The 22,874-nt window shown below is 38.9% G+C and overlaps 1 protein-coding gene across 3 annotated transcripts in view; it reads right to left on the bottom strand.

Moving 5' to 3' along the window:
* Positions 1–12,742: 12,742 nt before the first annotated feature.
* Positions 12,743–22,874, bottom strand: part of ASB5 (ankyrin repeat and SOCS box containing 5) — an 86,455-nt gene continuing 76,323 nt past the window's right edge. For all 3 annotated transcript variants that reach the window (XM_055135081.1, XM_055135074.1, XM_004614683.3), the window contains 5 exons: positions 21,430–21,537; positions 19,952–20,102; positions 19,582–19,716; positions 14,344–14,535; positions 12,743–13,307 (listed from right to left, as the gene is read on the bottom strand). In XM_055135081.1, the coding sequence (XP_054991056.1) occupies positions 13,180–13,307; positions 14,344–14,535; positions 19,582–19,716; positions 19,952–20,102; positions 21,430–21,537 (714 nt within the window). In that variant the 3' untranslated portion in view covers positions 12,743–13,179. The remainder of the gene's footprint in view (positions 13,308–14,343; positions 14,536–19,581; positions 19,717–19,951; positions 20,103–21,429; positions 21,538–22,874) is intronic.

Raw genomic sequence — 22,874 nt, 5'->3', positions numbered from 1 at the left:
CACCCAAAGGTGAGGAACGTTTTTAGAGTGGAAAACAGAAAGGACAGGGTTTTGCTGGAAGAATGCCAATGGAAAATGATGTCCAAAATTGAAATGAATGTTTAATGTTAAGAGCGCATTTCCTTATCATATTAGTGATTATATTAGGATTCATGAAGATTACATAATATTGGAGAATAATTTGGTACATTTTCATGCTTCATCAAGATGACCTAGTATGTATGGTTTATTGGTGCGTTCAACAAGACTTTGCATCCCTTCTATGTATCCAGATGCTGATTTAGTTGTTTGGGATTTATTGGTCAACAATAATGGAAAAATGATTGCAGAGCAGGTATAAATAGGTACAAATAAAGTGTGTAGATAGTAAATCATTAAAATCTGTTTTAAAAAAAAACAACTAGGGCGTTTGCCTTGCACGTAGCTGACCCCGGTTCGATTCCTCTGTCCCTCTCGGAGAGCCTGGCAAGCTACTGACAGTATCCTGCCCACATGGCAGAGCCTGGCAAACTACCCGTGGCATATTCGAGATGCCAAAAACAGTAACAACAATTATCACAATGGAGACGTTACTGGTGCCTGCTCAAGCAAATCGATGAGCACCAGGATGACAGTGACAGCCAAAATGGATTAAAGGCCTCAACATCAGACCACAATCTATAAGGTACATTGAAGAAAAGGTCGGCAAAACCCTCCACGACATTGAAGCCAAAGTTATCTTCAAAGATGACTCACCATTGACCAAGCAAGTAGAAACAGAGATAAATAAATGGGACTATCTTAAACTAAGAAGCTTCTGTACCTCAAAAGTAACAGTGACCAGAATACAAAGAGAGTCTACAGAATGGGAAAGGATATTTGCCCAATACTCATCTGATAAAGGGTTGATATCAAGGATATACAAGGCCCTGGTTGAACCCTACAAAAAGAAAACATCCATTCCCATCAGAAAATAGAGCAATGAAAAGAACAGAAACTTTCTCAAAGAAGGAATCCAAATGGCCAAAAGACACATAAAAAATGCTCTTCATAACTAATTATCAGGGAGATGCAGATCAAAACTATGAGGTATCATCTCACACCACAGAGACTGGCACACATCCAAAAGAACAAAAGCAACTGGTGTTCGCATGGATGTGGGAAGAAAGGCACTCTTCCTTCACTGCTGGTAGGAATGCCAATTGGTTCAGTCCTTTTGGAAAACAGTATGGATGTTTCTCAAAAAATTAAAAATTGAGCTCCCATTTGACCCAGCAATACCACTTAGGAGAATATGTTCCAGAGATGCAAAAAAGTATAGTAGAAATGACATTTGCATTTGTATGTTCATTGCAGCACTGTTTACAATAGCCAGAATCTGGAAAAAACCTGAGTGCTCGAGAACAGATGATTGGTTAAAGAAACTTTGGTACATCTACACAATGAAATACTATGCATCTGTTCGAAAAGATGAAGTCATGAAATTTACTTATAAGTGGATCAACATGGAGAGTATCATGCTAAGTGAAATATCTGTCCCTGTCTTTTCTCTGTTCCTGAAAAGAGAGAGACAGACATAGAAGGACTGCACTCATGTGTGGAATATAAAGTAACATAATGGAAGACTAACACCCAAGGAGGGTAGAGATAAGGGCCAGAAGGATTGCTTCACGGTTTGGAAGCCGACCTCACATGGGGGAGGTGGGGAGGCAGCTCAGATAGAGAAGGGACCACTGAGTAAAGCATGCTTTGAACTATTCAGGATGGGAGATGTGTGCTGAAAGTAGACTATAGACCGAGCATGATGGCTACTTAATACCTGTATTGCAAACCACAACACCCAAAAGGAGAGAGAGAGTAAAAGGGAATGTGCCTGCCACAGAGGCAGGGGTGGGGAGGAATGGGGTGGGGGTGGGGGGAGGGATACTGAGATCATTGATGGTGGGGAATGGGCACTGGTGGAGGGATGGGTACTCGATCATCGTATGACTGAAACATAAGCACGAAAGTTTGTAAGTCTGTAACTGTACTTCATGGTGATTCACCAAAAAAAAAAAAATACACCTACAGCTGGAAGAATCAATATAGCAAGTAGAGACATGTTACTATGCAAGATAGTAGTATATTAGTTTATATATATATATATTTATTAACAAAGTACGCTAATATGAGTGCTTATGTCGAAGAAGAGAAAATAAAAAATAAAGCCAAGTAAATGTTTACTCTTTCTCAGTGGAGTTTTTAATGACTGACTGACTTATTCAATGAACATTTTTTAGAATCATACTGCACACTAGATCTTCACTACCTGGTCTAAGAGCCACTAACTACATATGGCTACCCACTGTCATATTAAAATAAATTTAAATAAAATAAACTGAGCAATGTCAGGTACGTTTTATTTGCTCAACAGCCAAGTGTGGCAAGTAATTATTGTACAACACTTATACAGCATTCTTCCAATATAACAAAAAATTCTATTGTATAACTGTGCATTAAATTGTTAATTGGAGACTAATATATCACTGTATCACTGTCATCCCGTTGTTTGTCGATATATTCGAGCGGGCACCAGTAATGTCTCTATTCCTCCCAGCACTAAGATTTTAGCAGCCTCTTCTTACTCATTTTTCCCAATGATTGGATGCGCTTTCAGGGTCAGGGGAATAAGCCCTATTGTTACTGCTTTTGACATATCAAATATGCCATGGATAGCTTGCCAGGCTCTGTCTGTATGGACAGGATACTCTCGGTAGCTTGCCCGGCTCTCCGAGAGGTGTGTGTACATATATATATATATATATATATATATATATATATATATATATATGTATATATATATATAGGCAACAAATTACTCTATGATTTGTTGCCTACTGTCTGAACTCCATCAAATATGGTGTGGTAATTATTGAAAATGGGTAGAAAGTATCTTATAATATGTCCAGAAAGCAGCCTGGAGCCCAGTGGTGGTTGGGTAGTGGAGGTCAGCTGCCGGGGCTGGGTCCCTTGGGGCAGGGAGGGTTCTCACCCACCCCTCTCTGGGGCGTCCAGAGTGAAAACAGCCTGGCTCGGAGTCTGAGACTGATATTAATATCATTAAAAAGATCGTGAACTTTTTCTCCATTAATGGGGATGATTATATTAATATAAAAAGAAGCAAATGATTTGATCTGGAGACATGTGAAAAGTTCTATAGGATTTAAATTTTTCCGACATTTTTAATTTTATGTTTTGGTTTGTTTTTATTTCCTTTCTTGGGGGTCCCTAGACCATGGAGGAGCCCAGCGCTGCCTCAGCCATGTGTGTATCACTGGAGATTGAGCTCCCAGCTTCACTCTGGCCCTGGGCTCTCTGGATTTAGTTCCGATAAGACAATATTTTGAACTAGTTAAAGCAATGGCTCTATTGGACTAGCTTTACTTTAACAGGGTGATTTGGGGCATGTAATTTGATTATTTTTATTTCTATAAGATGGAGCTAAAGAACAGCTATATCAGAGGGTAGTTCTGGAAATTAATAAACAAGTTACATATGCCAAGAGCCTAAGTGTGCAGCACCTAGAAAGTTCTCAGTAAGAATGAACTATTGTTGGGATTAGCAAGACAGTTCAGGGTTGAGGTGCTTGCCATGCTTATGGCTAACCTGGATTCAATCACCAGCACTACATATGGTGCCCTGAGCACTGCCAGGAGTAATCTCTGAGCACAGAGCAAGGAATAATCCATGAGCACCACCAGGTGTGATATCTCCTCTCTCTCCCAAAAGAATTAACTGTTATTTCTACATGCAAATGTTAGAATCATAATAATCATGACAATGAACAGAGTTCCACACAGAATGGCTAACTTGAATAAAAGCATAAGAGATATGATCAGTGATGCAACATGAGAGGTTCTTGTTATTTGTTTGTTTGTTTGCTTGGTTGGTTGGTTGGTTGGTTGGTGTTTTTATTTTATTTTATTTTATTTTATTTTTTATGAATCTTAGGGGGGAAAATAGCTCATCACAGTTTGAGAACGTCTTTAGGTTTTAGCACCAGGAATATCCCAAGATTTAGCTCACTGTTGTGGAATGACTTGGAGTTGTATTAAAACTGTATAATAAAGTGAATTCTTTACTCCAGTATACAGATTGTGAAACTTCAGGGTTTATTTTGTGCTAAACTACTATAATTAATGTCCTATTATGAAACGCAAAGAAATTTTCTACTTACCTAAGGAATTATTAAAGTCAATCTTTTTGCAAATCCCATAATTACTCTGAATACTCAGATTTCATGTCAAGGCAGTAAGGAATACTAAGAATTGATTTATATACTTTATGCAAATAAAATGTACAAAAACTTAGCAAATCCAAATATTCTTTTTTTTTACGTTAACTGTTACCCATTATTCTGAATTGGAGCAACATGTTTGAGAAATATAGAGTACAAATAACATATGGAAGACTAAATATTTTATAGTGGGCTTCACGCTATCTTAGTACTGTGCTAGTTGTGAAGTTTGAATCACCAGATGGATTTATCCCAGCAGATAGATTATGCAAGCCTCTGATATCCTGAGAGAGTACAGATTCCAATCACTGGTAGAGGTGGAGGGAAGACATCCAGTTGCAATAAACACATATTCAAGGATGAATTAATGAAATAAAAGTTTATTGCTCATGAGGAATAATTGGGTGGTAATGAGTGGAGAAGTGCATTGAGGCAGTGTATTGGCAGAATTGAGACCGTCTGGTTGAGGAATTGTCCTTAAATCTTTTTCTGTGCTAAATGTGCTGGTGCGCAAATACTTCTCTTTTAATCTCACCCTAAACACTACATGGGTTAGAAAGCGCGAACTCTGCAAAGTGCATTCTCCTTTGCTAAGGGCTTTTGTGAGGGGGGAAATTAGAGAGAGGTGGGGGACAGGAGAAAGGAAGAAAGGAATAGCTGTTTCCTATTGTCTAGTTTTACACATGAGTGCGTAATATTTCACAGTCATTCTCATACTGTGAAATATTATATTTCATAATATGATATATATTATATTATATAATATAAAGAACAGCTATATCAGAGGGTAGTTCTGGAAATTAATAAACAAGTTACATATGCCAAAATATATATAATAATTATATATTATATATATTACATATTGTATATATTATATTATATATAGTCTTCCATATGTTATTTCTCAAACATTTTGCTCCAATTCAGAATAATGGGTAACAGTTAACGTAAAAAAAAAGAATATTTGGATTTGCTAAGTTTTTGTACATTTTATTTGCATAAAGTATATAAATCAATTCTTAGTATTCCTTACTGCCTTGACATGAAATCTGAGTATTCAGAATGAATATGAAATATTCTCATCTTCATTCAAGTTTTTCATAAGACCACAGCCATCAAAGTGAGTGGTAGTTACTGACTTATTTCTAACAAGAAAAATTCAGAGAGCTTTCCTTGATAGGAATAACTTGTTGATCAAGAAACAAATGGTGTGTGAACAGAAGCTTGTAACTGAAAGTGGTTCGAAGCTTGGCTTTCAGTAGATATAGTTCGTGTTATAAAGTACAAATGCATACAAGTTCGGAGATGATCCTTTATGATTTTGTTCTTAAAACATCGGTAGCCATTTATTCAAACTTTTTATTAAAGAGCACTCATGTAGGGAAACCATAAGGTCAAGTGACACATAGACTCTTTCAGGTGGGAACCAACAGTTCAGAAAAACCAGGACAGTTCACATTTCAGTTACATGGCTATAAATGTTTGATCTAGAGGTAAAGTTGAACTATGGTCTACATAGTCCAACTGTGATCTTGGCTTTGATTTCTTCTACTTTGGAGATCAAGGACTTATAATTCTCAATATAGGAAATGGCAGGAACTCCAGGTTAATGCCAGCTCTGCTGGCCCTTGAGTCCCAGAGATCAATGTGAAACAGGCAGGTGGAAGGTTGACAGGACGGCTTACATGCCAGCAGAGGGCTGCTAGCTTAGGAACACCTGCTACCCCACTCCAATTTTTAAAATAGGCTGCAAGAAAACCAGCTCAATTTTTTTGCTAGAGAAAGACACTATCTTTCTCTTTGTTTGCTTTCTTTTTCCCCCCCGAGACTTGGGGGGAGAGGGCCCACCCAGAGATTCTGGAAGCTTACTCCTGGCTTACACCTGACTCTGTGCTCAGGGATCACTCCTGGTGGAGCTCTGAAAACTGTATCGGGTACCAGGAATTGAATCTGGGTCAACAATACAAGGCAAGTGCCTGGCCCACTATTTCTCTCGCTTCAACACTATCTTTCTTATACTGGTCAGTTATCAAACCCTCCCTCTACTCCAAAGCAAGATATTATAGGGTTTTCAAATGCTGCTCCCCCTTTAAACATCTTTGAAAAGATCATCCTGAATAAAAACACTCCACATCACTTCCCACCTAATGTGCAGGAAAATAACAAATCAGTAACACATGGCTCTACCAACAAGCACCACCAAAGAAATATCTAGTTACTTTTTATTTCCCCTTCATTTTTTCTTTTGTTTTTGTTTTGGGGCCACACCTGGCAGTGTTTAGGGGTTACTCCTGGTTCTGCACTCAGGACTTCCTACTGGGATTACATATGGGATGCCAGGGATTGAATCCAGGTCAGCTGCACGCAAGGCAAGTGCCCTGTCCGCTGTCCCCTTGCTCTGTCCCCTGGAAATGTCTACTTTCTAATCACCCATTTAGCTATAGCACTTAACTATAAATGCTGAACTATGGATTTTTCAGAGGTGGTAACAATGGGAGACTGTAAGCCAATGTCTTTAGTGGTGGTGGTGGTGGTGGTATTAGGTCCTCAACAGTTCTCAGGAGCCCAATAGCCACTCCTGGCAGTCACTTGGGCCAGCAGTGCCAACCGTAGCCTGACAGATGTCCAGTTCAGCAATGTGGTACTGCTCAGGCCTGCAGTACTGGATGCCACTAGAGCCACACCAAGAGATACTCAAGAGTCTGTCCAGTAATAGAGATTTTACTCAGAGGTTTTCATATGCAAAGTGAGCATGTCACTCCATTGGATAATCATCTTGATGCAAGTCAGTTTCTAACATGCACGTAATTTTCCAGCACCCCATCAGTGTCTGCTTCCTCCACCAATGCCTCATGGACCCTTTGCACCCACTCCTCAACTTTGCTACCTTTTGTAATCTCAGGTTTGTAGGATAATTCTTGTTTTCTGTGGCCTTTGGCCATTTGTTGTTGCCTTACTAGGTTTCTTTATATTCCACATATGGGAGATATCATTCTGTATGTGCCCTCTACTTCTGGTTGACTCCACTCCGCACAATACCCTCCAGTCCCATCCTGTTAGTGGCAAATCACATGATTTCCTCTTATAGATGAGTAGTATTCACTTGCGTAAGTATACACAATGTTTAATCCATTTATTTATTCTGAATGGTTTTATTAGTTCTCAGAACTTGGCTACTGTGAATAGAGCTGCAAAGATTTTTTTTTATGAAATAGTCTTTATTGACCCTTGGAGTAGATATCAAGGAATTAAATTGCTGGATCATGTGGACACTTAATTTCTTATATTTTTGTTTTTGTTGTTGTTGTTTGTTTTAGGGCCACAGCCAAGGGTTCAGGGCTCACCCCTGGCTCTGTGCTTAGGGATCACTTCCTGGTGGGTCTCAGGGGGGTTCTGTAGGCCTGGGAATCATACCCAGATTGTCCACAAGAAAGGCAAGCACCCTATATATATATCATACTATCTTCTCATCCCTGTCAATTCTTAATTCTTTAAGAAGACTCCTTACTACTTTTTACAGGAGCTGGATCAACTGACAGTCTGACCAATAGTGGATGAAGGCTACTTTCACCAATATCTGCACCAGCACTGATTGCTTCTCTTCTCTTTGATGTGTGCTTGTCTCGCTAGCATGATGTGGTATCTTGTTGTTTTTATTTGCATTTCCTTGGTGATTAATGGTGAGGAAAACTTTTTTTTGTATACCTGTTGGTCATCATTTTTGAGGATGAGGAAGTGTCTGTTAGCTGTCCACCGCCCACATACTTTTTATGGAATAAAACTTAACAAAAACAACAAAACACAAACACACAAACTTTATCCCAAAAAGGAGAAATAACTTCTAACACTTACACCAACTCCTAAGAATCTAAGTCATAAGATATGTCCGTAAGAATGCAGTAAACTAGACATGTGAAAGAAAACTTTAGTTTTAAGTAAACAAGACTATAAACTCAAGTAAGACTACACCTACTAACTAAATAACTAACGATTTTGTTATAATGGATGAGCATCTTAAAAGTAGCTATAAGATTTAATCGCTGCTCAAAATTTTAAAATTGCTGATGTTAATTTTGAAGTAGTAAAGAGTCTTGGTCATTTAGCTTCCCTTAGGGTGATTCATTCTACATGTTCAGTCCAGATGCTTTATTAGAAGTGTTTTCCATAATAGTGTGTTAAAAATCTATTTGTCTATTTCATGCCTCCATCTGTATAAATGAAAATGGGGATAATATCTATTGATGTAATTGCAGTTACAGCTTATGGCCAAGTCAGTTACAATGGATACTCATAACTGTGAGCTATTACGGTCACTTACCAAATGAGAAACCCATCCAGAACAGATATCCTCTCCCTGCACATCTATGCAATCTACAGAAGAAGTTATGGAAACAGAGCCTCTGAGTATGTCAATCATTTAATTTTTTCTTCTTATACATAAACCAAGAAAAAAGTTTGTGATAATTTTTTTCAATACTTTCAAGCAGTTTTTTTTCTGAACAAAAAATGTAGCTGTTAAGAGAAAATTATTGCCTTTCATTCCACAGACTGAGACCATTTGGCAGAAGATGAAATAGAATTCTTCCTTACAGGGAGCAATTTCATACCTAATGTAATACATCTTTATGTTCACAATGGATCCAGTTCTGCATAATAATCAGAAACAATGATGTGAATGGCGACTTCCCTTTGAGATGCCTTAAAACTATGAAGCAGTTAGAAAAATGTTATTTTCTCCCTTATGTTTGAATTCTACTATCCCTGAAAATATTTGTCCTTATGTGGAAGTGTATTTGTATATGCATGTGTGTTTGTGTGTGCACATGCATGTAATGTTTAATATACTATTTGAGCAAAATAGAATGATCAAGGCATTTTTTGCTCCTTAAAAAAAAGGAAGATGCCCAAATTGAATCTGAGCACCTGAGTCCATCCCAGAATCTGCCTCTACTTCAGGGTTGATGATTCACAGGCAAGTAAACTTGAGCAATGATGTGAGACCCATGTGAGCATCAGAAGGCTCTGTGCTTGGAGACTGTAGATTATGTCAATTCTCCTCTGTTGTGATATTAGGACTCTAAATGCACCTTAGCAACATGGCCCTGGAAAATCCATCACAAATATCCCTCCAGGTCTTTTTATATTACCGGAATTACATCTACAGAAACTAGCCACTGAAGAATTATTCTATCAAGATCATTCTCAGCAAGGATGGTATCTCCCCTTGAGGACACTTGGATCTGCCTGTTTAACTTGAGGGTAGCATGACTTAAGGGTAGCATCCTGACCTGCAATGCATAACAGAGTCTGGTCAGACAAGAAAGATCTGGTCCCTAAGGTCAATAATGTTCAGGTTGATGAGCTCAAACTTGCAAACGTACAGTACTAAGTGGGGTATGACCTAACTCGGGTGCTTGGAGTGGACAATGCTGTTTGTAGAGCATATATGGGAGTAACACAAACAGAGGAGTGGAAATGACATACTTCACAGACCCATGCACAGAAGGTGGGCAGGCAACATCGTCTCTTCTCTTGAGAGATGGAGAAAGGGGAAGAGTCTAAGTGTATTTATGAACTGTGAGCACTAGGTTAAGAAATTAAAGATGTAACCACACAATGGTTTCCATAGCTTGTAGGTGTTTTTGTTCAGCTTGTACTTGGGATTAAACCCAGGGCCTCATCTATGCAAAGCATGTCCTCTCCCAGTTGGGAAATAAATCATTCTGATAGCTGATCTTGATAACAGCTCTATGGCTGACAGCTGTTATTGGAGCATGACCCTATGACTGTAATAAAGGATGTCCCTGCTACTAGAACTCAGTCTTATAATGAAGGATCTGCCCCATCAAGGACTCAGACTGGACAGAGAATGTCATCAGTGTCCCTCTAGACAAGACCTAGAGAGGAAAATGCAGGGCTGCTTCTCACGATTGGTCACTATGGTTGGGAGATTTAGGGGCTGTGGCACTCTGTCGACATCCAGTGACCATTGGGATTAGCCAGTCTCATCCTGTTGCCCCAGGAAGGTGGGAGTGGTGAAGAACGCGGCTCGGGGAGTCGGGACAGGGACCAGGAGTGTTCTGCTAGTATCAAAGTTTCCACAGTGAAAACACATGAGAGAGAGTTGCCATTCTCATTGGTCAAGGTCTTGGGCACTTCAGTAGTTATTGTTTTGGGGTTTTTTTTTGCTTTTTGAGTCACACCCGGAAATGCACAGGGGTTACTTCTGGCTCTGCACTCAGGAATTACCCTTGGCAGTGCTCAGGGGACCATAGGGCATGCTGGGATTCGAACCCGGGTTGGCCGCATGCAGGGCAAACGCCCTACCCGCTGTGCTATCACTCCAGCCCCAGTTATTGTTTTTTAAATGAGTTTGCTGAGGAGATGAGGTGGGAATGGCAAAGGAACTTGGGACAATGATGGGTTTGGAGTTAGAACATTGCAAGCCTGACACACAATTATTAACTGAATTATACATCACAGTACTTAACATTTAAAAATAGGTTGGGGGATGCCATCTTTGTAAACATTAGGAAGTATTAGGTAACTACAATTGGCCAAAAGGGACCAATGTTCATCCAGTCCTCCTTATAATGAGAAGGGTTATGATGGGCAACTTAAACTAGTCCTTCCCTTAACAGAACCACAGCCTTCTCTTTCAAAATCCTTCTCTTGAGCAAGAAACTGAAGTCAAGGCCTGGAAGATGCTTAGTTTTTCCAAAACACTAGCTTGTCCAATATGAATAAATCTCTGCACCTTGCCTTGGCACAATACTGATAGAAAGGCTAATCCCTTCCTTGTCTACAACATCCCCCCCTCCCTTTGGGCTCCTAAACATTTCATCTTTAGAAGTTTGTGACAGAATGGGGATTTTTATCTGGCCTATGGGTCAGGGGAGATTGGAAAATATCAGAAGTGTTGAGTTAATGAGAAGGTCCTGTCCACTGTGAAGGTTCTGGTTCTACTTACTGCTGCTGGGTCTTTAGGTTGGGTTGCTGAGCTGCCTCCATGCACACAAAGAGGGGGTGAAAATTTATGAGAAGTCTACCCTCAGAGCCCAGGGTTCCACCCTTGATGCAGAATTTCATCATCAGTATCCATCTCTGACTCTCACATTGGTCTCATTGCCCCCTATGGTTCACCTCTATGTTAATTCCTTTAGGGCATGTTTATTTAGCCAATATCTTATAACAGAGCATCTCACTGATACTCTTGATCTTCTATCATGCCACTGTAGGCATTACTTACCTATGGTTTTCTCTTGGGTACCAGCCCCAGTTAGCTGTGGAGGGAATATCACAATACATATTGCATACTATAAAACCAAGCTCCCGGAAGAGAGACAGCCTAGTTCTCCCTCTGGGAGAAGCTGGCAAGCTACCGAGAGTTTCCTGTCTATGTGGGAGAGCCTCACACACTCCCCATACTGATGGCATATTCATATGCCAAAACCAGTAACAATGATGGGTCTCATTCCCTGACCCTGAAAGAGCCTCCATTGTGGCACCATTGGAAAGGACGAGTTAAGAGAGGCTTCTAAAATCTCAGGGCTAAGACAAATGGAGACGCTCCTGAGACTACTCAAGAAATTCAATGATCAACGGGATGATGATGATGATGATGATGGTGACATATTGCATGGACTGGAACTGGTAGTGGCTGCAGCTGTGAACATCTTTCAAGGTCCATGTGTTCTATAAAGATGAATAATTTTGGATGGATCCTTTTCTGTTTTTGACTTTTGGGCAATACCTGGCAGTGTTCAGGAGCTCCTTCCAGTGCCATGCTCTGGTGATGCTCTAGGAGATGGTTAGGGGATGGGGAGGGACCATTTTTTGCAACTCACGTGCTCAGTTCAGGGTGTTCTCTTCGTGGCGCTCGATTAATTTCCCAATAATGCTTTTAAAAGGGCCATCTCATCCTGACACTATAATGTCCCCAAATTTAGAGTGTATTCCTAGTCCCAGTTCCAAAGTTCATATGCTATGGAAGGTCTTCTGCTATCACTGGCAGTGAAGGAGAGGTGGAAGTGCTCAGTGATGATTACTCCCAAGGGTCTGGGGTCTGGGACCCATCACTCCTGCTAAGTCTCCTACTCTCGAGAAAAGAAGAATGACTTTTTGCCATGACATCCTTCACTTATCTTTGCCATAGGAAAAATAATCAAGAAAAGCATTGAATCATTGTAGCACTGTCGTCCCATTGTTCATCGATTTGCTCGAACGGGCACCAGTAACGTCTCCACTGTAAGACATTGTTACTGTTTTTGGCATATCGAATATGCCTCCGTAGCTTGCCAGGCTCTGCCGTGCGGATGGGATACATTCAGTAGCTTGCTGGGCTCTCCAAGAGGGCCGGAGGAATCAAACCTGGGTCAGCCGTGTGCAAGGCAAATGCCCTACCTGTTACAAATGAACATATAACGCTGTGGACTTTTTGAATGAGAAACATCTTTATTTCAAAAAGGACATCAACTACTCTTGCTTGAATTATACTCATATTTTGCATCAATATAAAAATACAGGGAAATTCAATGACAATGGCCAAAAAAAAGTTAACCCATTATTAAGAGAACAGTCATCTTTCAAAATAGAATACAATGTGATACTCATTAGAATTCATATTTTTCTTTTCCTCACTAGGAAAGAACATAAAACGTAAAAATGTTTCTAAATCAACAAGAGGACATATTGGGATAGATAATTATTGCAGATATTTGTAATATACTGTACTTCAAAGACAGTAAAAATGCATAAAACAATAGGATTAATCAGTACCCTTAAAATTGTTGTTATTCCACTTTTCCTCAGGCATTCTTACATTCACTTTCCCCCCACCCTAGCATATCTTAATATGAAATATTATGCATGTGCAAAAGAAATTTTTGATCTTCATGGCCTTTTGATAGAAGCATTTTACTGCTTTATCGGTACTGTAAGAAGTTCTGCAGTAAGGTTGGTAACTGAAGCTGCGGGATGAGGTGCAGTCTAGATCTTCCTATGTAGCTTCTGATACAGAGTCGACAAAGTTGGCAAAGTGAGCATGGAGTAACTGCAAAGGATATGCAAGCATTGGTTAACCACAATTAAATGGATTTTTACTTCTTGTCAGATATACGATATCAAGCCCAAACAACAGTGAACTGTTGGGAAATATTAGGAAAATCAATTCAAGCATTTTAAAAATTTTTAGTGTTTTGTTATCATCAAAGCATATTCATTTGGTTTTGCATTTAAAACCTCAGAAACTAAATCTGCTTCTTTTGTGGGGTTGGGGGAGGGGTCATACCAGCAGTACTCAAGTGTCACTCCTGGCTGTACCCAGGGGACCATATGCTGTGCTGGGGATCAAACAAGGATTATCTGCTTTATTGAAGAAAGTGTAAATAAAGACCCAAGAAGTATTAAGTAATAAAGGAGACATTTGAAAATTGTATATACATATATATTTTTTCCTTCTCTCTTAGACTTACTATTTAAGCCAAAAGTAATTTTATTAATCTTTGAACTACACTTCAGATTCTATTTTAAAACCAAAGTTTACAGTAGAAAAATACTTCCTGATTATGTTTTTATAATTATAGAAGGTGCATGTCCTTATAAAGGGAGAGATTACTTCCAAACATTTGTTACCAGATTTTATGCAGAACCATTTGTTATGATTTCAAAACAAATTATAGGGGCTGGAGCGATAGCACAGCAGGTAGGGTGTTTGCCTTGCACATGGCCGACCCAGGTTCGATTCCCAGCATCTCCTATGGTCCCCCAAGCACTGCCAGGAGTAATTCCTGAGTACATGAGCCAGGAGTAACCCCTAAGCATCACTGGGTGTGTCCAAAAAAGTAAAAAAATACTCCAAAAAAACCAAATTACATTTGACAGTATGTCTAAGCAACTCAACTTAAGAAATAGAAAGTGAAGATAAAAAATTATAAATCATTATGGTAAAATATTAAAATGTTTTTCACTTAACATTTAAAAATGCAGGAGATTATTAGTTTATGTAATAAAAGGCAATTAAAAAGGCTTTTAATTTCATTTCAGATCAAAGCATCTGGTGTTTTTCCGTGCCCACATTTTATTCCTACCTTCATGTTGAAGCAATAATCGTTCCACCAGGCTGCTGGAAGTAGCTACATCTATAGGTCGCCGACACTCAGAATCTTTGGCATTAATATCTGCTCCAAATTCTAGCAATAAGGTGATAATTTCCACACTGGATTGTTGTGCAGCAGCATGTAATGGAGTATCCCAGTATTTTCCCTTTTGTACATCAACACCTACATATATATATAGGGAGTGATGAGGAATACAAACAAAACTTGTTAAGTAAGTTGTTATTCACCCCTGAGTGGACAGAAGGAAAAGTAATTTTAAAAACACAAAAAGCACAGCAAATCTACTTTAAATGCACTTTCTTTACATATATTGACAAACTAGTGTACATATACTCTTTATATGTACATATGTGTATATATATTTTTATACACAGATATCTGTAGCACTGTAGCACTGTACTCCCATTGTTCATCGATTTGCTCAAGCGGGCACCAGTAATATCTCCATTGTGAGACTTGTTACTGTTTTTTGACATATCAAATAGCTTTCTAGGCTCTGCTGTGTGGGCAGGGTACTCTCGGTAGTTTACCGGGCTCTCTGTGAGGGACAGAGGAATCGAACCTGGCTCGGCCTCATGCAAGGAAAACACCCTTCCCATTTGGAATATCTGGATATATATGAGAATCTAATTTTCCTGAATGTTACTACAATAAAAACGATGATAACTGTAGAGTCCGAAGTGATAATACAGCGGGTAGGCCATTTGTCTTGCATGTGGTCAATCTGGTTTTGATCCTGGGCACCACATATGGTCCTTTGAGACCCACCCGCACTGATCTCTGAGCACAGAGCCAGAAAGAAGCCCTGAGCACCTTTGGGTATGGCCCCTGAAATTATGTATACATATATATACACACATATACATATATATATATGTAACAGACTACAGAATAACCATACTTACTGATTTTAAACAGTGTACAATTAAATTTCTATAACTGTAGTGATTGTATTTAATTATTGACAACATTTAGCATTATTCACAAATCTATTGCTCATATTCATTTCATTCATTTTAAGGCATTGGAGGTCTTTTGTTTTTTGGAAAAACTCATCAATTCTTTTTTTTTTTTTTTTTTTTGCTTTTTGGGTCACACCCAGCGATGCTCAAGGGTTACTCCTGGCTTTGCACTCAGGAATTACTCCTGGTGGTGCTTGGGGGACCATATGGGATGCCGGGGATCGAACCCGGGTCGGCCGCGTGCAAGGCAAACGCCCTACCCGCTCTGCTATCGCTCCGGCCCCAAAACTCATCAATTCTTATTGTACACATGGTAAAATATCTATATATTTTTATACTCATGATGTAAGTCAGTGTCTCTATAAAAGCAACAATTCTCTCTTTTTTTCTTCTATTTTTTTCCTTTCCTTTTCTTTAACTTTTAAAAACTTACAATACCTGTGCCTTCACCAGTGTATATTTCCTACCACCAATGTCCCCAGTTTCCCCAGTTTCCCCTTCCCTGACCTGACTCTATGGCAGGCACTTTTCCCTGTCTCTGTCTCTGTCTCTCTGTCTCTGTCTCTGTCTCTGTCTGTCTGTCTGTCTGTCTGTCTGTCTCTCTCTCTCTCTCTCTCTCTCTCTCTCTCCCTCTCTCCCTCTCTCCCTCTCTCTCTCTCTCTCCCTCCTTTTGGGTTTTATGGTTAAGGCAACAGTTCTCTTAAACACAAAATCACATTGTATTTACTTAGGCCAAGAAAATCTTTAGGAATGTTTACACTTCAAAAAGTTTACCTGTTGGAATCCATAATAACTATTTTATCTTAGTGCAAGGTCTGGCTTGTGGCAGTAACTGAATTTGCACATACTGAATAAATGATATTTAGTACTGTAACAAACACATTTTCCAGTGTGTAACACTAAGAAATATTTGTCAATATAAATGTGCAGGACTTTTCTCCCTATTTTCAAGTACCATCAATGAAACTGATAATATTTGGAAAAGGGAGTGCATTTTTAAATGTTAAGTTTATGGTTCTCCTGCTACTTTGAAATCTCAACAAATTTGGTTGTTGTCAAATGTTTGAAACAAATAGAAAGAAAGTAATACATCCTAAAGTTTCCCTAAGAAAGCATAAATTGTTGGTTAAATAAATTTTGTGAGAGAACAGGACTCAAAATTAACAATCTACAGCTACTGAGAGCACTATTTCAACATATTTACCCACTATAAAATATTTGATAGAAAGAACAACACACCTAGCAAGATAAAGAGAGGCAATAATACATAAATTATTCTTGTAATACTAATTTGTGTAATGATGTAGCTAGAAAGTAACTGCCAATTAAAATCATATTGGGTGGGCATTGGTTGGCACACCAAATTGTGCTCTCAGAATCCTCTTGGCTCTATGTCCAGGGATCAACTCCTACTGATAACTGAGGGACCATATGCAGTGCCAGGGATCTACCTACATGCAATGTTTGTGGTTGGTAATCCAGGGTACATATGGTAATCAAGAGACAATATGTTTCCTAGGTAATTTTTTGTAATTATTGGTAATCAAAGGACTACATGCATTGCCAGGGATCTAACCACATATTCCATCTTTCCTCTGCTGATTTCTCTGGTCCCTCAATCAAAGATTAGTAACAGAACTTGAGTAAGGTTCTCTCTCTCTCTCTTTTTTTTTTTTTTGCTTTTTTTGCTTTTTGGATCACACCCGGTGATGCTCAGGGGTTACTCCTGGCTCTGCACTCAGGAATTACTACTGGTGGTGCTTGGGGGACCGTATGGGATGCCGGAAATCGAACCTGGGTCGGCCGAGTGTAAGGCAAACGCCCTACCCACTGTGTTTTTGCCTCAGTCCCAGTAAGATTCTTATTAGGTGTAGTGGAGATAGAACAGTAGATGGAGACTGGGCTTTTAAGTTTAGATTTTAGGTAAGGCAATGCATCATATAAAAAGTGGTTACTAAAAACTTATGGAAGTATACCAGAGAGGTCAAATGATTGTCATAAATAATAAAAAGTACTGACACACTTACTAATTGTACATCTATTTTAATATCCCACATGAGAGGCACTAATAGGATCGAATAGATAATGGGATGAAAACACAAATCACATCCTAATGGAGTTCCTAGTCCTGTACTGGGAAAAGACTATGGTCTCAAAAATTAGGACCATTTCCCCCAGACCTTTACAAAATGGTTTCTTCCATCAAGAGGAAAGGGAATTCCTTCTTCTTTGGTAACAGAATAGAATGTACACAATCTGAGAAAATTCATGAGTTCTTTTGATTGGTCAAAGGTATGTTACTAAAGCAATTATTCTCCCTGAAGTGTCTTTTGATGGATTTATTCATAAATGACTGCATAATGTGCAACATACATTCAATCTTTTAACTAGGGTTTTTGGACTCCTTTATATGCCCAATGCCCCTAGTGTTATGTATGCATAAAATATATATATGTATATATATTTCCAATGTACTAATCTGTAAATTTTGAGGTGAAGTAAATATTAAGAGCTTTATTGTTATTGGTTATATACATATGTGTTGGCATATAGCTCTAAATATTTTAGGCCTGACTTTGGTTTGTCCTTTCTACATTGCTATAAAGACTTTAGCTTTATGTGGTAATAATCTTTAAAAATTCTAGACTACATTGGTATGTCCTGCTCCCCTTGCCACTAGGAGCTTAGGTATATCAGTCATGCCCATTAAGGTGCTCCCGAGTCCATCCCATTCCTTTTTTTATCCGTAATCACTTCTATGTTCCCTTCCCCAACCAGTCGTTCAGCTCTTCCCCTAATCAGACTCTGTTAATTTGTAAGGTCAGACCTTGCTAGGGCAGTGAACATGTATTATAAGTTAATATTGTCTTTCTCCTTTCATGTCTTTTGAATAGTTTACTTTAAAACAATATCCTTTTTGTATGGACAAAGACAGTTGTTAATATGCTTTGGTAACATGGGATTTAATTGGCTTCAAATATTATTCACTCACGGGCATCTGCTTTCTTGACTTAAGCCTCAGCTGCCCTTACTTCCTAGCACCCCCAAAAGCAGGGTCCTGATGAGGGACGGGATGGACCCAGGGCAAGCAGTGAGTTGTGTGCTACCCTGGCATCGAGATGGGCCTGGCCAAAGCACCTAATGCTTAACTGTATGTTAAGAACTTGGTCATGGACATGTCATGTCATAATCCAAAAGCAACGACAAGACTAGGACCCTGCTAGGGATAGAAAAGACTAATCTGGCCTGAGCACTGTAGTCTGAGATCGAGATGACCCCAGGAGAGCAATTCTATAAGCTTAATGCATCTCTTGCTATGTCCATACAAAATTATTAATATTATGAATACTTATATGTTAGTTGGACAAGGAGAGGAGAAACACACCCAAGAGATTCTGCTCTTGGGGGGGTGTCCTGCTGAAAGAGTATCTGTCCTTGTAGAAGCATCCCCTGAGGGAAAGAACTTTACCCCATTGATTGTGACCAAACCTATGTGTAAGCCCCAACCCCTCATGCTGGGGGACTTTAAGTAGGCTATGAGAGTGGGCTGGGGGCCAGTCCCAGGTGAGTCCCAGGGTCAGTCTCCGGCCAGTCCCAGTGCCAGATCTAGAGAAGCTAGATCGAGATTCAGATCCAGAGGAGAAAGAGAATGAAATAGGATGGGGGAGGAAGAAGCAGAAGGAGAATCAGAGGAGAAGGCAGATGGGAATGGAATAAACTGCAACTGAGACCAACCAGCCTGGCTCTGTTCCTTCCTTCGCCTGCCTCATCATCGCCATCAATCTCTCCAGGGTGGGGGAAGCGGCTGGAGACTACTGAACGCGGGGGGTGGGAGAGACAGCGCCGCTGCCCTGTGCCCAGTGCCCAGTGAGGTGTTCCTCTCTCCCTTTTCTTTTTTGTGTTTTATACAGATATGTATAAGAATCCTTACAATAACAACACTTTGTGATAGAACCGTAATACAATTTTTAGGATATATTTACTAAAAATATAAATATATTTTCTATATTTATATATAAGATATATAAAGATTTAAAAGATTTTATAAATCTTCATGTTCCTGGAGCGAGCAGATGCCATTGGGCTACACTAGCATGCCACAGAGATGGGTGGAGACGTTACTGGCGCCCATGCGAAAAAAATCAACAACGAGATGACAAGTGACACAAGTGATTTACAAAAAATATAAACATATAAAACTGCATGTGTTCATAGATAGAATAAAATATATTTTAAAGGAAATTACCAGCATAAAGAAGCTTCCGGACACAATGGAACTGCTGTGACATACAAGCGACATACAGAGGTGTTCCCAAATGAGGAATGTCCTGGTCAACATCAATGCCCCAGGATATCAATATTTCTAGACATTCATGGTGACCTGCCAACACAAAGTAAATAGGAGTTCATTTTTCCTGAAAGCCCATTTTCTTCACACACACCTCACTCCATTCTTGTCATTGTCGTCATTTACTGAGATGAATGTCAATGAAGTAAAATGTCAAATGAATGCCAAGAAGTTATTCATTCTTGCCATTCGCTGAAATACAGTTCAAGCACTGCATAATGTTCAGAAACCATCTTTCCCATGTGATTTAATTCTATCACTAAATTACCTTTACTGGCAGCCTCATGTGTGGGAGAAGGAAGACAAGATTCCAACTGTGCTCTGGCACCATATTCCAAAAGTAGTTCTGTACAGCTGGTACTGCCCTGGGAGCAGGCATTGAATAAGGGGGTCACACCATCTATTGTGATTGCATTTGCCTAAACCAAACAAAAAAACCCCACTAAAAATTAATTGGCAGAATCATACAATATCCACTAATATAGTTAGATATATAAAAATTTATATGATAACCTAAATAACAATGAGATATCACCTTATACTTATGAGAACAGTTATTACCCAAAAGACAAGAAAGGGACGTGTTGAGGAGGATGTGGAGAGAAAGCAATTCTCATAGAAATGGAAACGGGTGCACTCATCATGGAAAGCAGAAGGATGATTCCTTTAAGAATTCAAAATTGGGGCTCTCTCCGCCCTTGGAGAAGCCCGTGTTCTCTCTTGAGTGCATTACTCTCTCTCTCTCTCTCCCTCTCTCTCTCTCCCTCTCCACACTTTAAAATTCAGTGTTGGATTTAATGTAGTATATACACATGTTGAGTTTCATTAACACACACCTAAAACATGTATGCTATGCTGTTGAATGTTATTGCAATGAAAAAATATTAAAGATGAAAATTGTCTATTTGGTTGCAGAATCAAACTGAAATATACCTTGAAGATTAATTCTACCTGTCTCCTGATTGATACAAATCATCATAGCCAAATAGATGTACAGAGGAATGAACTAATCTTTGCTATTAAAAATAAATGCTGCCCACATTTTTAATCTTTTTATTTATTTTATCAAAGTGGCATCAGCCAGATCTAATTTGGAAGGAAGAAACTGTCTCCCTGCATTACTGTCAATGCTAAAAAGGATATAGGTCTGCTAACAGAAATAATTGGAGAAATGTGTGCAGTAAAAATGACAGAGTATATTTACCAATACACATTAGTAGGAACATCTTTAACATTTCAGTAAATAGTAATATGATGTGGGACATAATTCACAACACTGGATATTCAAGTGGTACAAATCATGACAAAACACAATAATTAGGCTAAAAACTAAAAAAAATTAATGTACAGGTATTTTAAATTAGATAAAACTAGTGAAGAATAATTACAAAGGTGATGGACATTGTGATGGAGGCACTGTGTTAGAAGCAAATTCAGTTGATAAAACCAGAAATTCTATTTCTGGGAATTTTTCTCAGGGAAGTCATCTGAAATGTGGGGAAATGCTATTAGGCATAATGCTAGTCATCTATTGCTATTTAGAGTCACCAAGAAGGAAAGAATATCAAGAACATTCTGCATTATTATGCAGCATACCATCCATTTTTGCAATGATAGGAAAATTCTACAAAGTGCAAAGAGTAAGCTTAGGCAATTTGAGAACTTTATTGAGAAATAAAACAGCAAAATGAGAACGCAGACAATTTGTGCATGTGTGCAACTGCTAGTGATGCAAGAGGTACTTACATTAGCACCAGCTTCTAGGAGAGTTCTGGCACATGCAACATGATCGCCAAGGCAGGCTTCATGCAATGGTGTGACATGGTCTATGGTTACTGCATTTACATTATAACCCTAAAATGACATAATTTCAAAAGGTGAGCAACAAACTTCATACAATCATCTCTATAAATATTATTACAAGTGACAGGAATAGCTGAGATCAGATGTTCTCAAACACATCAGATATAAGTGTAGCCGGATGGTCTATTCAAATGCACTTTCAATGAGTTGTCAAAAATTCATAGCCCATTAGCGTAATGACAGCAAATCAAAACCTGATAATGCCTTTGGTTATTTTTGTTCAATATATATTTTGGAATTCTTTCTTTAAATTTTGCTTTCTTAGATTGTCTTTTCTTGGAGGGATAGTGCAATGGGTAGGGTGATTACCTTGATGCGGCTCACCTGGTTAGATGCCCAGTTATTACCCCACTTATGCCAGGAGTAATCCCTGTGTGCAGAGCTAGGAGGAAGCCTTGAGCATCACCGAGAGTGGCCTCAAAGCCAAAACCAAAGATTATTTTTAGTCTTTAAGAATGATCTTGACTGTTTTTACCTTCTCTTTTTCTTTCTTATAGAACTAAATAGTTTATAGGTTTCACTTGTAGGTCAGCCCAACTGGTGGGTAAACACTCTAAATTGTAGTGAGATGCTTTTGAATTTATGTGTCTAAGCAGGTAAGACTCTATCAAATGAAAATAGCTACAGGCTCTGACTATGGGGCCAGTTATATTTGGCTTTCAAGTTCCCTAGTACAACTATTTTAAGCTGAAGAAATACCTTAACACCCAAGTGTTAGGATTAATGTGAGGATCGAGGTTATATATGTAAAGCAATTACAATGTTCAGCAGACTGTCTTTTAGATAGTATATTTTTCTTCTTGAGCTTTATTATTCAATTATAAAACTAGAAAAACTAGGGAAACACTTCCAAAGTTTTGATTCCAATCTAACTGATCATATCAGACAAAAACTCTGATTAAATATTACTAGGGTGTGAGATTGCTTTTGCTGTTTCAAGGAATTCAATGCCTATATTGAATATCACTAAGTGCCAGAACCAGAGGAAGGCTTCCAATACTGAATCCATACTGGCATATTACAGATTGCCACAATCTGTAATATCAGCACAGACATGAGGAATCTTAAAATGGAAACCACAACAAAAAATTAAGCACCATAAATCTCTGTTGCTAATGACATTTTTTTTAATCCATCACATTATCCCTGCAATAATTTCAAACTGATAAGCCAGAAGTCAGGTGAGAGTCGGTCCTTAATTGCCACTCACCAGAGTGACAGAGGAAAAGAACTGCAAAGATTCCTTTTCCACAAGGCCATGGAGGCAACTACAACATTTGTTGGCGAGCCTGCCAGTCGATACAAGATACATGTTGGGAAATAACGCC

This window comes from Sorex araneus, chromosome 1 (genome assembly GCF_027595985.1).
Source record: "Sorex araneus isolate mSorAra2 chromosome 1, mSorAra2.pri, whole genome shotgun sequence".
NCBI lineage: Eukaryota > Metazoa > Chordata > Mammalia > Eulipotyphla > Soricidae > Sorex > Sorex araneus.
This window is presented reverse-complemented; position numbering and strand designations above follow the sequence as displayed.